The sequence below is a fragment of the Pteropus medius genome, unplaced genomic scaffold (genome assembly GCF_902729225.1).
Source record: "Pteropus medius unplaced genomic scaffold, Ma_sr-lr_union100, whole genome shotgun sequence".
Lineage (NCBI taxonomy): Eukaryota > Metazoa > Chordata > Mammalia > Chiroptera > Pteropodidae > Pteropus > Pteropus medius.
In genome coordinates this window covers 23,331,007-23,346,781 of record NW_024340849.1, presented here as the reverse complement: position 1 = coordinate 23,346,781, position 15,775 = coordinate 23,331,007, and the positions used below count along the sequence as shown (strand labels likewise).

Sequence of the window (15,775 nt, the reverse complement as noted above, 5' to 3'; positions counted from 1 at the left end):
ATTTACAACAAATCAATAATAATATTAATTTGGGTGACTAAATGAAGACAATTCTCTTTGCAACCTTACACACAAACACATGAACACTGCAAGAGTAAAATAGTAGACAGTATAGTTCAGAATTGCAGTATTACTATATTTGTGCTGATGTGAATTTTCTTCCTCTTCTTCTTTAACCTCTTAAAGTTTTGGTAGGTAAGTGCCCAGCAATATAAGCACAAGGTCAAATAGTTTTATGAAATGTGTCAAAGTAACCACACTTGATTCAGACTACTGTCTCCTTTCACTCTGACTCCCTTCCCTCACACTGTCCTTAATATCAGGAGTGAGTGGGAAAGAGGAAGAGGGCACCTCAGAAGCCAACGTACTGTGACACTAATGAGCTGTAGCTTCAGGGCTGCTACTTGCAAGAGTCCCTTCCAAAGCCCTGTTTATAATTTTATATTCAAAATTTTATCCAATTTTTTTCTTAAATAGGTGGAAGTATTTCTGGAAGCCATACCAAGTGAAGTAGCAAGAACTTGACTATACATAGACATAATTTCAAATCAGATAAATAAATATGAATAAACTCAAGTGAAATGTATCCCCAAATTAATCCGACATTATAGATTTATTAGTAAATTTGCAATATCTGTCTCTTCCACTGAAATTAATCCCCTTGAGGGCAGAGACTTTGTTTTATCCATTGCTGTAGCGCAGATTCGAGTGTCCAGCTTATTATTTATTAAAGAATGAATAGACGTAAGCCACAATATTGATAGGCAAAGCAAACTGAAAGAGTTGGAATTACTCCTAACCTACAGAACTCAACAGAAATAAGATTATATTAGCATATATAAACAATGAACATCTCATTGGTTCAGAAGGGGATTGGTTTATCATGAATGCTGAGAAAACAGCAAGTGTTATTTTGATTATTTCCAGGAATGATCTAAGTCTTCGCCTATGTTGGACCTTAAGAAGGAGGTGCTGTAGTGTTCAGTGGAAGAACAGTATAGTCCTAATGGATATGTCTTGAGTTCTTAGCCTGTCATTAAACTTTCTGTTCTATTAACTCCCTTCGGACTGATTCAATGCCGAACAGGCAACTTTTGTATTCTCATATAAAACAGCTAGCGTGAAGATGATATGTTGTTTATATCCAGGTTTTTGACTGAGTCAGGGATTTGTGATTTCTTTCTCTTTCACGTAGTTTGGCCACAGGAAAAATTAACATAATTATAAGTGCTTTGAGTAATTCTAGTTGTGGTGACAGTAACATCGTTATAAGTTAATAAATTGTCATTTTGATTATTTTGCCATCCTTTCTGGATAGATTTGCTGGGCCTTCAAAAAAGAGCTCAAAATCTGGTTGGTCTTTTCCTAACACCTTTCCTTATTACCATTTTTATCTTCCAGTTCAATTGATTTCTACTGAGAAAATTATAATATTCATTTTGTCTTGAGCAGAGTATGAAGCAGTTATATCTACATTAATTCACAGAACACTTATTAGAAACAGTGTCATCACCTCATTTTTGTGGATGAGAAAAGGTCAGCAATATATGCTAATTTATTCAAGGTTGAGGGCTAGTAAGTATGTTAGACATTCACTCATCCAATTTATTCATCATCTGCTATGAACCAGGCACTGATCTAGATTCTTGGGAGACTTCAGTGACTTAAGCAAAGTTTAAGTTGTAGCTAAGGAAAACAGATGTAACTACATAGCAAGTAAGATGGTAATATATGCTATAAGAAAAAACAGATAGACAAGGGTGAGTATAATCAGGAGTTCTGGTGGTGGTCAGTATAAGCCTGATCGAGAAGAGGCATTTGAAAGGGAAAAATTGAAGATGGTGATGAGGTTAGCTCTGTGAAAATCTGGGAAAAAAGTGTTCCAGGAAAGGGAAAATCAAATGCAAAGAGGCTAAGATGACAAATTATCTGGCATGTTCCAGTAACAGCAAGGAAATGAGTGTGGATGAAGTCCAACAAATGAGGGGGAATGGTAAGAAAGTCAGAGGGGCAAGGTATGTCATTCTTGAGGATTTTTTAGCCCTTTGTCAATATGTCAGCTTTCGCTTTGGGTGAAATGGGAACTACTAGATGATTTTGAACAGAATGACATAATATAGATTTTTTTTTTTTTTTAAAGATTACTCTGTCTACTGTGGTGAAAATAGACTGCAGAGTGGGGTAAGAATAGAAGCAGAAAGACATCTTAGGAGGTAGCATAGTAATGCAGCCTGGAGATTCTGCTGGCTCATATCAAGATGGTAGCATTAGAAAGAGTGAAAAAAGAGTGGATTTTGGATATATTTTGAAAGTAAAGCCAACAGAATTTTCTGAAGGCAAATTGTTTGGACAAAGAGAAATAAAGATTGGAAAGTTTTAGGCCTGAGCATCCAGAAGGATAGGATTGCCGTAGAAATGAAAAAGACTGTAGACATAGATGGAATTTTTTTTAAGAACCAGTTTTGAACAGGGTAATTTAGGATGCCTATTAGACATCCAGATGGAGAAGTTGAGTAGAATTAGATATGTAGTTTTGGAATTCAAGAGAGAAATATGAAGTAGAGATATACATTTCAGAGTTTAGCATATAAATGACACCCAAAGCCATGACACTGAAGGAAATCATGAAGAAAGGGAATATAAACAGAGACAATAAGAGGAACAAGCCCTGAATCTCAGAGGCACTTCAACATCCAGTAGAGAGGAAGAACCCAACCAGGAGTCAGAGAAGCTGTTACAGAGGTTAGAGGAAAACCAAGAGAGTGCGGTGTCCTGGGTGCCAAATGAAAAAGGTGAATGAAATCTGAGGGTGGCAGACCAAATGCTGCTGGTAGATCAAAATGGATAGAATGAAACTGACCAGTGGATTAGCCACTACAGAGTCAAGATGACCTTGATAAAAGCAATTTCAGTGGAGTGAGGTGATTGAAAACCTGGCTAGAGTCGATTGAAGAAAATAGGAGAAGGAAAATTGAGGAGTTTTATAGCAAAGACAGTGGGAGAATGAGGCAGGAACTGGTGGGGGAAATGGGATCAAAAAAGGATTAAGTTTTTTTTATATGTAGCATGTAAGAAATAATATCACATTTTTATGATGATGGGAAGTGCTCCATAGAAGAGAAAATTTGTTTGAGCAACATTCTTGAATGTGTTGCTCAAGAAGGGGATGAGATCTATGGAATGGAAAGAGTGGTACTGGCCTATATAGGAGCATGGATAGTTTATCTAGGTAATAAAATTAGTAGGAATACCAGATATGAGTACAGAGTGGTGGGTAGCTTTGGAAATATCTTCTGGATGAGAGTCATCAGAAACATCTTCTGACTGCTTCAATTTTTCTCAGAAAATTAACAAGCAAGTTCATCAGGGAGAGTGTGAAGATCCAGAAGTTGCTGGTTTTAGAGGAGTGAGAGGAGCAGCTACATCCTAAATGTGTTTACAACCAAAGCCCATTTGAGTGGTAATACATTTAAAGTGAGACCAGGCAACATATTCATGCTTAGCTGTCCCAATGCAGTTTCAAAACATGCAAAGGTTTAGGTTTAACTTGTGTAATGTTTCGCTTACTACATCACAAGAAAGGACTAAGGGACCTGAGATTATGTGATCATAGAATATAATTTAGGTAAGAGGGAAAAAGAGGACACCAAAGTCATTCATACATTCTTTTATTCATCAAGTATTTTGAACATCCTTTGTAAACCATGCATTGTGTTAGGTCTTGTGTGAAATATAGTGCATAAAGCAGACATGGTTCCTACTTTCATGGAGCCTACATCCCAAATGAGAAAACAGAGCAAAAAAAAAAAAAAGAACACACAATTTTAAATGTGGAATTTAATAAATTATTAAGGAAGTAATTTGTGTGTTGATGTTGAGGAAAAAATCTGTATGTTACACGTGCACATGTCTGTGTGTTTTTATGTACTGAGCAAGTTAGTTTAGGTAAGGAGGTAAAAGAAGACCTTTCTGAGAATGTGAAATGCAAATTGAGACCTAAAGAATGAAAAGGAACTTGCTAAGTGAAGAGCAGAGAGAAGGTTATTCAAGGTAGACAATAGCACATTGGCAAAAGCCGAAAGGCAAGAAAAAGCTTGCTTTTCATATTTAAGGAACTGAGGGAAGACTAGTGTGGCTGGAACACAACAAACTAAAGGGTGTCGCAGGATAATTCAAAAGAAAATCAGGGTCCAGAGTGAAGGCAGAATTCAATTTCCAGTCTATCTAATTCCATACTAATTTCTTTTCTATTCTACCATGTTCAGCATTCCAGAGTCACTAATAAATGCAATTTTTCCATTTCGGTTTATAAGCATTGATTTCCTGCAAGAATTATACTGTAGCACTTACTCTACCTGGTAGTAATATCCTCCTTTCTCCAAGTCTCATGCTAGCTCTTCAGTATTGCTCTGTAGGCCACAGCTTTGGTTGGTTTGTTCACTAGAATAACTGGATACATTAATCTATGCTAATGTATAAACAACTCCTAATGGCTCTGTGCATTACCTCTCCCCTGAGCATTTACATTTTAAAAGGGATTCTAGTGACACAAAGTGACTGTTAGTACAGATTTTAGACACTGAGCAGGCCATTTGAATGTGATTCGAATACACTATTTCTCTAAAATCCTTAGCTTAGGAACTTGGTATTCCACCGGAGATACTAAGAAATGTATACTTAACATGGTGCATTTGTCCTATGCTGGTCTAATCACAATGATACTTTCATGCTATACATTGTGGTACAATAACAGTCATTGGACATGGCGCTATCCACAAATGAACTGTCTATACTGTTAATGTACCTTGGCACTTATGTGATGTCATTATTTTTCAAGCTTCCCAAATCATTTGGGAAGACTTAACTCTATGTATGACATTTTATTCTTTTCTTGTAGAGCTTGTTATAGTTCTTACAATTGCTCAAGAAGAATATAAATCTTTCAGATGAGTGTATTATGCAGTATTCATGGCTTGTAAGTGAAATTGGTGGTCTAACACACTAACAGAGGAAAAGCATTCACAGCTGAGTCAAATATAAGAGTATGTGTTCCTTGCAAATAGAATTTGTAAGTAGAGCTGGAAACTTGTTGGACATATGAATTTCTGTGCATTGCAAGTACTGAATAAATGTATGAGCAGGTAGATTAATAAAGTGATAACGAATTCTTGGATTGTTAAAGCTGTTTTCTTTCTGCAAGAAAAGCAACCCAAGGAAACAATTGAATAGATCCCTAAGGCCAGTTTAATCAATTGTGTGCTGTACGTACAGAACGTCCTCAACTTATCCAAGTGCAATGAAAAAAAGGACAATTGGACTCCAAAAAAAAAAAAAGATATAATCAGATCTTAGAGATGATGAAATAAAATGAAGCAGGGAAGATCTATGAGGAAATGCATTTTTGTGTATCGTTGATTTCTGTGCCCTGTGTAATGCTTGGGTCATCATAGTTGCCCAACAAATATTTACTGATGAATAAATATTGAATGGAAAGGAAGAAGAAGAAGAAGAAGAGAAAGAATAAGAAGATAAAGCAGAAGAAATAATAATTTACATTAGCATATGATTTTAAATTTTCAAAGAAATTTTCTTCTGATAACCATTTCAATTAAGAAATAGCCATTAATGTACATAGGCAATTTTTGCTACAGATAACTAGTACACCTTTGATTATTAGTTTACTTGCTCCCTAGGGCTCTAATATTTAACTGTACCAAAATGTAAAAATTATTAGATGTTTTTATAGAAATATATTTGTTCACTCATTTTTTATTCAATTAATATTTATTTAGCACTACCATATGCTTGCCATTCTGGTAAGGTGTGGAGAAGCACTAGTGAATAACATATTGGGGGTTCCTACCCTCATGACACCTTAATTAAACAGATAAGTAACTAAACAATTATTTAATTACATGGCGATAAATGATATATTAAGTAAACTTTCAAGGTTCTGACATAATGCATGAAAAAAAGACTTATTTCACTTTGGGTAGTCAGGGGACGCTTTCTTGAGGAAGAAATATTTAAGATGAAATTTGAGCAAAGTATGAGTTAACCAGGCAAAGATAAAGGATAGAGAGGTAAAGAGCATTCAGGGTTAAAATATGTGTACAAATGTCCTATAACCCAAAATGGGCTTGGCTAGTTTGAGAATCTAAAAGAAAGTGGCTATAGTTGAAGCCCAAAAAAGGAATGGAGGGTGGTGAGTATGTAAGACCATGAGAGTCTTCACTCTAGACTTAGAATTTTACTCTTCATCCTAAACATAATTGACAACATTGGGAACTATTCAGCCGTCCAAATTTATGTTTATAAAGATATATCTGGATTCTGTATAAAAAACAACTGGAAGAGCTAGTCCAAATTGGAAATGTGAGTGGCTTAAAATAAGAAAACAACAAGGATAAGGAGAGATGGGGACAGGTCCAGCACATATTTGAAGGTAGAAAGAACAGAGTTTGGTGAATATTTAATGTAGACATTGAAATAGGTATCAAGGATTTCCCTTGGGTTTCTGGCACAAGATCATGCTAGATAAAGGGCTTTGCCGTGGTGAAGAATCCTGAGGGAAGTAAGGTCTACTAGGGGTAATTAGTCCTTGGTTAAAGTTAGGGCATGTTTAACTTTTGTCTGCCTTGAAGCTCTCTAAATGTAAAACTTAAGTAGGCTGTCAGTAACATTATTTTTATTTCAGAGAAGAATATAGGACTGTAGACATTTAAACCCCTAGCTAGTCTTACATGATCTTTAAAGATCTGGTCCCTAACAACTCTTTACCCCGCTAGTGCCACCCTGCACATTATATTATTTATTTCATCTTTGAGACTTTTGATTCTCCAAATGCTGCAATTCAGTCACATGTTGTGTTGTCTTGCTTGGGTGCCTGTATTTTTGTTCTTCTGCAGATATCTATTTGTTCCTCATCTTCACTTCCTTAACTCCCATGCAGCCTTCAAAAATTGATGAAGAGAGCAACTGCTCTGCATGTATTCCATGCCCCTTATGCTCTTGCTTGCCGATTTAACTTTCTCATCCAACTGGGAAAGTGTTAAAGGCACAGATTGTGTTTTTATCTCTATATACCCCATGCTTAGCATGGTACCTAGCACATAATAGGTGTTAAATAAATATATAGGTATATTTATAATATATATAAATATGTTTATATTTATATATTTATCATTGATAATATATTAATATATATGATAAAATTTTACAGACAGAGAAAGGAGGCCAAAATACAGTCTTTGAGGACAGTGAGTGATAATCACCAATTATATATATGACTTAACCGAAATTATTATAATGCTCTGTAACAGAAGAAACATCAATCCTTCACAGTTCGAAAATTTCCATTCAGTATCAAATGTCTTATTCAGAACAAGCTATTTGAGACTCTATCTTGTTTCCAAGTAAAGTGATCTGGTTTTCTATGCTTACATGTTTACATTCATTTGACTATTAATGAACATGAACAGAAATAATTCTCAATATATTAAGGTATCAATAAACAAAAATTTGCACTAAATATACAGTCCACAAATGAGAACCTGGTATCTATATCTATATCTATATCTATATCATCTATATCTATATCTACATATGTATAGAGAGAGAGTTGGTTTTGAGAAAATGGACACCAGATTCTGTTTGCAAAAAAAAAAAAAAATTAACAACTTGACATCTAATTCATATTAAATTAGAGTTATATAAAATAAGATTTTTAATTTCAAACAAGTTAAAATAAAATTTAAAGAGCATAGCAAAACAAACTGTCCTAGGCCATTTTCTCAAAAGTCTTTAATAAGTCCAGACTTCTCTGAAACTTCTCCTCAAAGAATCTTGAATTCTAGAAAGGGTGGCAGGAGTTTCTTGGCTTTTAAAACATGCAGAAGCTGTGATCTTAAATTACAGTAAACACAACTTAAGAGAGGGTCACTGAACTGCCTTTCCATTCTTTTAAAACCTCTTAGCATTTTCCTTCTTTCTTACAGTAGTAACTTGCTTCAAAGATATTATAAATATTTGTATATTTGTCTTAATTCCTCTTCCTGAATTGAAAATCCCTCAAAGGCTGGAACTGTGTTAGCTTAATCTTCTATTTCCAGAGGATAAACAAATTCCTTTGCAGATATTAGGCTTTTAAATTTTTTTTTTTTTTTGCTGACTGAAGTGCCTATAATGCTAACCTCTAATGATTTATTATTAATTAAAAATGACGTGTTTATTAATACGAAAGTTTGGATGTCAGGTTTTGGTCAAGTGTTTTTTTTTTCTTATTATTCCTATAATTATTTTACTATAGAAAAATTGAACTGTACTTAACACAATGTCGAATGCTTAAAGATATTCCATTTTAGAGATTAAATTACAATTTAAATTTATTCGTGTTTCGTATCTTTCTAAGGAAATTAATTTAATTTTTGAGTGAGATTTTCTCACATGGGAGAATAGACTCAATACCTTTTAATATCTCTTTCATAGGTAGCTTCTGTGGATTTACAAAAGCTAGACCCATTGGTTACTGACTTTGAAACTGTTGTCAGTTCATAAAGAGAACAATTACTTCTTTGGGAAGAACGATGATATCAGATAATATCCCTAATTCTTGTCAAGGCTAAAAGGAACCTAAATTTTCAGAATTGATGTAGATTTGAAAGAAAAATAACTCTATGCTGGATATAAGGGAGAAAATAAAACCATACAAATCTCTCAAAGATTTCAGAGGGAAACTATCCAAAAACCTGTCAGTACGATGACAAACTCATTCAAACAGAGATTGAAAAATATTAATTTTCTATATAAATTGTGAAGTAAGTATACTTGATAGGTGTATTCTTCTCTAATTTGTATGATTTTCAAAATGTACTAATATGAATTTCCTCTTGAGGGGTCATTAAGTCAGCCAGACTGAGTTATAGTTATGTAGCTTGAACAGGTGAAAAGTAAATTATTTGGAACTTTCACCTTCCTGGAGCAGGTTACTCATGGAAAATTGTTAACCAATATTCCCATTAGAGTTGCTAAGAAATGAAATGATGGGAAAATCAAATTGTAAGTAATCAAGTGCTCTGTGTCTCCATTTCCAAACTTCTAAAGCTATTTATAGCTGTGTAAAGGTATGATTTCAGCTCTTTGTGAGTATGGAATGTCCAGTTAGCTTAAACTCATATGATAGATGTGCCTCATGGATATCTAAAGGAGCCATCATGATATTCTTCTCCTTTATTTTTCCTGAAGGAGCCATTTATGATTTATTCACATATATTGTCCTATTCAAGGTATCAGACTTGAGAGGCTGGTAAGCAAAAGGTAGATTTTTGAAACACCAGTATATGAAGCTTATACAATGATGGAAAATAATGAACGGAGTGATTTGTGATTTCATAAATGGTATATTATACAGTCAAATTTTCCAGCAAGATAAGATTCAGAGCTTTTGCCCAGAGATTTCTCCTCTTCTGTTACTCATAGTAGGTTATGCAAAGTTACCAGCATTCCAGAATCAAGATATTTAGAAAATGGATTTGGAGAATTATTAAATATAGTTGCAGCCAATCGCTTCTAAAACTTTATAGAGTGATTATTTTCTCTCCAGAAGCAAAACTCGACTCCTTAAGGAAGTGCTTTCTGATTAACAACATACATATTGCCTGCACTTAAAATCTTACTAATTCAATTCAATTGATGGAGAAGACCTTGCTGAATTATGGGACATTTAAATATGAATACATTTGGTACATTTTATTTGTTTCACCAGTAGTACTCAAGCAAATGTCCTGGAGGATTTGCTGGAAGAGATACAAGATAATTACGTATAACATTTTATGTACACATTGGGACCTTGAATTAAAACTGCTAGGTGAGGATCACAACCATAGCAGGTGAGGGTAGAAGATTTTTCAGACAGAGAGAATAAAAAGGGTAAGAGATAAAGTATAGTCAAAACAACTCACGGTCTAGGCAATCAGGCAGCTTCGAGGGGTCCAGAAGCTATATGATTTTTTTGCTACCATGAAATAATACTCGATGTATATTCAGTGTGCTTTGAAACAGAGAATACTATGACAGATGCTGCTTGGAAATTTTCAACTGATTCCTTAAAGTCGCTCTTTGAAAGAATAAAGCTGTGTTAAATACGTTTTTCTGTTTTGATTGAGGAAGAAAACATGTTCCTAATTCAATATGCCTGCACTTGATGTGATAGAAAGAAAATTGGATAGGAAAAATGAAACATGGCTGGAATTTTTTACCTTAACAATATTTTGACTCTTTGGGTCTCAGTTTCCTCATCTGCAAAATGAGGATGGTGAACAAAATTATACCTAGATTCTTTTCCAAATGCGCTGTTAACATGGTTATCTAATTTCGCAATACAAGATCAAAACACTGATAAATTGAGCAAATGGCCAATAAAAACTACATCAGTTATATTATCCAGAGCAGTTTTTCAAATGTAGTAGATATCCAATAATGGATCCTGAAATGAACTTAATGTATTCCAATTATCATTTATCAGGAAGAAATAAAATAGAACAGAAAGTAGAGTGCATGGCAATGTAAGGACAAATATTGTTTCTTGAAGCTTATATTGTGGTAGTTTACATATTATATATTCGTGTGTGTGTACTGTATCATCGTATAAAATATATTTCTTATTCTTCAAAGACATCAACAATATTTGTAAGCCACTTATTTATAGTGTCTTTGTTTGGGCTAAGGAGAAAAGAGGCTTTTACTTACCAATAGTGGGGTCATGATAATCAGGGAACTGATGACTAATAAACTGCATTGTCATTGCTGAAAAAAAAATAAATTCAATTTAATAAATATCCATTCATTAATCAATCAGTTATTCACCAGTGTACTTCATTAGTCTTTTAATAGGTGACTTATTTCTGTGAGTGTAATTATACTGCATGAACCACAAAATGATGATAATAAGAGAAAGTTCTAGAAGGAAAAATGTATCTAGAGTGAAAAATAATGCTAGATATTTCTCTGGAATATATATATCAAAATTTCAAGTGCATTTAAATAAAAATTACATCGGAGTAAAAATGAGAAGGCTCTTGACATAATGAGAATGTAAACTACCTGTAGGATCCTTCTTGGCTTTCTCTGGTTAAATAGTTGGTATTGGTTAGAAAGATCTTTTTACTAAAAGTCCTTTAGTAAAAGTCCTGAGACTTAACTTCCTCATCTTTAAAATAAAAAGATAATCCCTGAAGTCTCTAATAGTTAAAAAGGTACATGCTTATATGAAATTTTATCCTTAGCTTTCCACATTTAAAATTATTTAAGTCACTTTTATTTTGTCTAATCCATATTTTTAGAACCCTTTATTAATTTTCATTACTTTTTTTGGTATCTCCTCTAAATTCTCCACATTCTTCTATATCTATACCTTTGTAATACATTTGCAATGTTTCTCTAGTAGAGTTTCCCCATATAAATTTTCATTATTGGGAGACAAGGGAATTCTGAAGTAAAGGAAAAAAACTAAAAAAAAAAAAAAAAAATCAATATAATAGTTCTCTGTCTTTTTTCTCTCTCTGTGTGTGTGTGTGTGTGTGTGTGTGACAGACTCTCTCCTTGACCAAACTTGAAAGAAGCTCCTCTCAGTCTTCTCACCTAGGCCTTGACCTTGGCCCCTGTCCTTGCTATGCCAGTTGTAGCAAGAATCCTGCTAAGTCAGTTTAGTGAGATTCTCTCACCTTTGATATCTGATCACCCTGTTTTTAAAAATTTTAATTAAATTTATTGGGTTAACTCTTGATATCTGATCACCATGGCCAATCTTCAACAAGAATCATTATAAATCCGTTTAGCAAGAATCCCCCCAGTCTTGATGTTTTTTCTTAAAAATTTCCTATCCACCAATGCCCACCCCCACTCCTTGACTCTAAATCCCCACTTTTCCTTGTATTTGGAATTGAGTACAATTTTACAATGAGTTATCTTTTCCACCATTGCAATAATTACTGAATAAAATCTGTTGTTACCACTTTACTGTTTGGCTTTGGTTCCTACTAACAGTGTATACGTGCTTCAGCAAATGTTCAGAGCAAGGAAGACAGTTAAATTCAGCAAAACTGAACAAGGCACTAATCTATCCCTGTTGAGAAATACAAAGAAATGGACCTTGATTCAGTAAAATAGAATTTCTGTTTACACTTTAACACTGTTTACCTCCTGTCTTTGCACTGACAAAGAAGACTCCATATGAAAGTATTGCTCATTTGGGTTGTGTAGGGCAAGTTTTTGAAATGCAAACCAATATTCCTTACAGACAGCCTTAGGATTTAGAATATTTCAGGTAAACAAACTGAAAACAACATGTTTATTAAGTGGATATCAAGGAAAATTAGGAAAATGTTTGTCTTGCATTTTAAAATAGCAGTCTCCTCTATCTCTCAGTCCCTGGCTAGTTTACTCTCATAGAAGTCAGATGCCCGGCCTCCTAATGAACAATTGGCTTGACTAGTCAATCAACTAAATTCCAAAGACGCTCAGACTCATTAATTCTAAAAGTAAAATAAAGATATTTCCACTCTACCCCACTCAGAACAAGGAGATTTACACCTATTCACTAATGTGATTAAGAGCCTCACTATCCATCTTATGATAGTCAATTATTTAGGGTAAAATCTTAAAGATGTCTTTGGAGACATCCCCTCTCATATCCTCCATCCAGTCACCATGAATTTTTATTGTTGCCTCCAAAATATTGTTCAAATGTGTCTCAATTATTTCTGAGGTTATTCTAGTTCAGTCATATTTCTTTTGAAAGTCTCTATTGCAATAGGCTCAAAACTGATATCCTGTAGCTATTTCCTTTTCCTTCCATTAGAACTTTCACAATGGTACCAGAATCATCATTTAAAAGGGAACTATGTCATTCATATGTCAGTAACTATAAGGATAAAGACCATATTTGTTATGTCATGTTAGCATATGTGGTCCTCCATATGCCCATCATATCTGTTCAGTCTCAACTTTTACCACTATCCAGACAGCTACCTTGTGTTCTCAGACTTATTGAAGTACTTTCCAACCATGAGCACGCCTTTATGCTATAGCTTAGAATGGCCTTCACCTTCTTCATTTTGATATCATACTAACAAAGACTCTTATTGACCAAACTTTGGCTCCTCTGAACCCTCCTATAAACTAGGTCTTGACTTTTAACTTCCGTGTTCATCTCTCTTTCACTCAGTTTTAGGAACAATACTCTTGTCAGTTTAGAATGAATTCTTCACACTAAATATCTGATCACTAGTGATATATAATCAAATTCCTCATTTCCCATCACCCCCTAGGTGACCTCTTTGGCTTACCTTCAGGAAATGTCCTATTAACTCGGTCTAACCAGAATCCTTCCTACTCCTGTCGTTTCCTCTTAGTAATTTTCCATCTCCTGACCACTACCCTTCTCCGGGGCTATGAATCCCCACTTGTCCCTACTGTATTTGGAATTGAGACCAATTCTAAAATGAGTTCTCTTTCCTCTATTGCAATAGTTTTTTAATAAAATCTATATTTATTGCTTTAATTACTGTCTGTCTCTGGTTTTCTTTTACAATGCTAATAATGATCCATCTATCTGTACAAATGTCACACCATTCAATCAACACATTTAAATTCTTCGTCTTTCAGGTGCCAGTCATGGAAGTTACCAAGAAGTGTTAGAAAACATTGTGTATAATTATGAGCTAGGTTAATTACTATAAATCTAGGTAGGCATTTTGAAGGCAGATAAAGTTTGGAATAAATTTAAGGAAAAACATATAAGCATTTTAAGAGCTAATAGATGTATTTGATATTAAACTTCAAAATCACAGAATCAGTTTTAGAAATAAATAAATCAGTCAAGGATTTACCTTGACATTTACTTATAAGAACATTTACTTATAAGAACACCTAGCATATATTTAGATGATGGAGTTTGTGCTTTAATGAAAACCTGCTGGTTATTGTAGAATTGAAAAAGCTTTTGAATTCTTAAATAATCTGATCTACCACTGAGACAGAACCAAGGGAGAGAGGGCTAGCTGAGCTTTGCCCCAGAACTTCAAAAGATAACTTTAGAAAGATCAATTTGTAAAAGTTTATTTTGTGTTTTACAAGGTGAATGCCTGATAGGACATCTTAAAGCCATTTACCTGTGCAGAGATAATATGTAAAACAATTTTTGAAGAATTTCTCCTGAATACCTATCAAGTTCAATGTTGAAGATAAGCAATCTACTAAATACTTATCGATTATACTGGGACTAAATTTTATTCATTTTACAATGTACAGGTTTACCTCCTCAAAATTTTGGGATCCTATTTTCCTTTGCCAAAAAGCCATTTTGTGAGAAAATCAATCACAGTTCCTTCTCTCTTTTCAGAGATTTTATTTGCATTGACTAATATCTTAATACATTGGTTTTTAAGACTCTAATGAAATTGAAGATCTGTCTCCTTCCCCAAAGTACATTTACATATGTACATAAAATCAGAAATCCATAATATTCACTTTAGATATTTATTTCTTATTATGTACATTTCTTTTTTAAAGAAAAGATTCCTTTGAAAAGAGGCACACAACGTTCCTAATACTTGAATGTGAACAAGCTCAATGGATTGAGTTGACAAAACCACCTAGCAAACCTGACGAATCTGTATTCAGTATATTCAGGAAAGATGTAGGAAAGCAGGGCAAGATAGTATTAGAAATAAATTTTACATATTTTATCTTAGAGCTTACCCTGGCTGTGGGTTTGCTGTTCTGTAAAAGATAACAAGAGTGATCTTGGAAAATTTTGAACAGGAGCCATCTCACATTGAGGCCAGGATAACTTTTACATACACTTTAGAAAATCTGCTAAGTCAGCAGTTTCAGAACATTTTTTTCAGGGTTTATCAGAAGTTGTAGTCTTTCAATAATGGAAGAGTCTGTATGTATGTATGTAGTTGAGATAGCTAAGAAATGTTCTGCAAAGTACTGAACCTCTGATTGCTATAAGAATGGATTTATTACATTCAGAGTCACTCAGAGTCAAAATCATTGCCAACGTACATTTAGCAGTTCTTGTCTGAGACTATAAAACTGAACTCAGAAGGAGTCTGTGGCTATTAGCTAGGAAAAAGAATGCTGAGTAAGGAATGGGATGATGGGAGGCAAGCACAAGAATTTATTGGATCTCATGAAGTATCTTAGAGCCCTTAGTCAAAATAGAATTGTGTATATGAATCTGGCAAACACCAGTTTTTGACCACTGAATCTTTCTATCAAAATGAACCATTAGGGTAATTACCATTTGTTTTTATGAAAGCTGTTGATTTTCATGTTAATCTTAAACTCTTTTACCTTGCTAAAGTATTTTATTATTTGAGTTATTTTATCATGGTATCTAGGAGTTTCTATCACATCACTTACAAATAGAAATAGTTTCCAATTTTTATTTTTATAATTTATCTTGCATGTATTCATTGGTTAATTCATTCAAGATAATATTAAATAGAGCAGGTAATTATCATCTTTGGTTTTCTTCTTGACCTTAGTGGGGATAAATTTTATTTTTCACAGTAAGGTACTAGCATTAGTATTGTGATATATTGACATAATTCATGATATTATGGAAGTAGTCAAACATTTTTGCTTTTTTGAAACCTTCAATAAGAAATAGGAGTTGTATTATTCAAAAGCTTTTCAGTATAATGGAGATAATCATGTGATTCTTCTCCTGAGAACCATTAATATGATGAAATATTAATAGACATCC

At 33.8% G+C, this 15,775-nt stretch overlaps 1 protein-coding gene across 1 annotated transcript in view; it reads right to left on the bottom strand.

The window, feature by feature from the left end:
• RIT2 (Ras like without CAAX 2) overlaps window positions 1-15,775 on the bottom strand; it is a 312,271-nt gene that overhangs the window by 231,294 nt on the left and 65,202 nt on the right. The window contains exon 2 of the mRNA XM_039842644.1: window positions 10,747-10,803. Coding sequence (XP_039698578.1) covers window positions 10,747-10,803 — 57 coding nt within the window. The remainder of the gene's footprint in view (window positions 1-10,746; window positions 10,804-15,775) is intronic.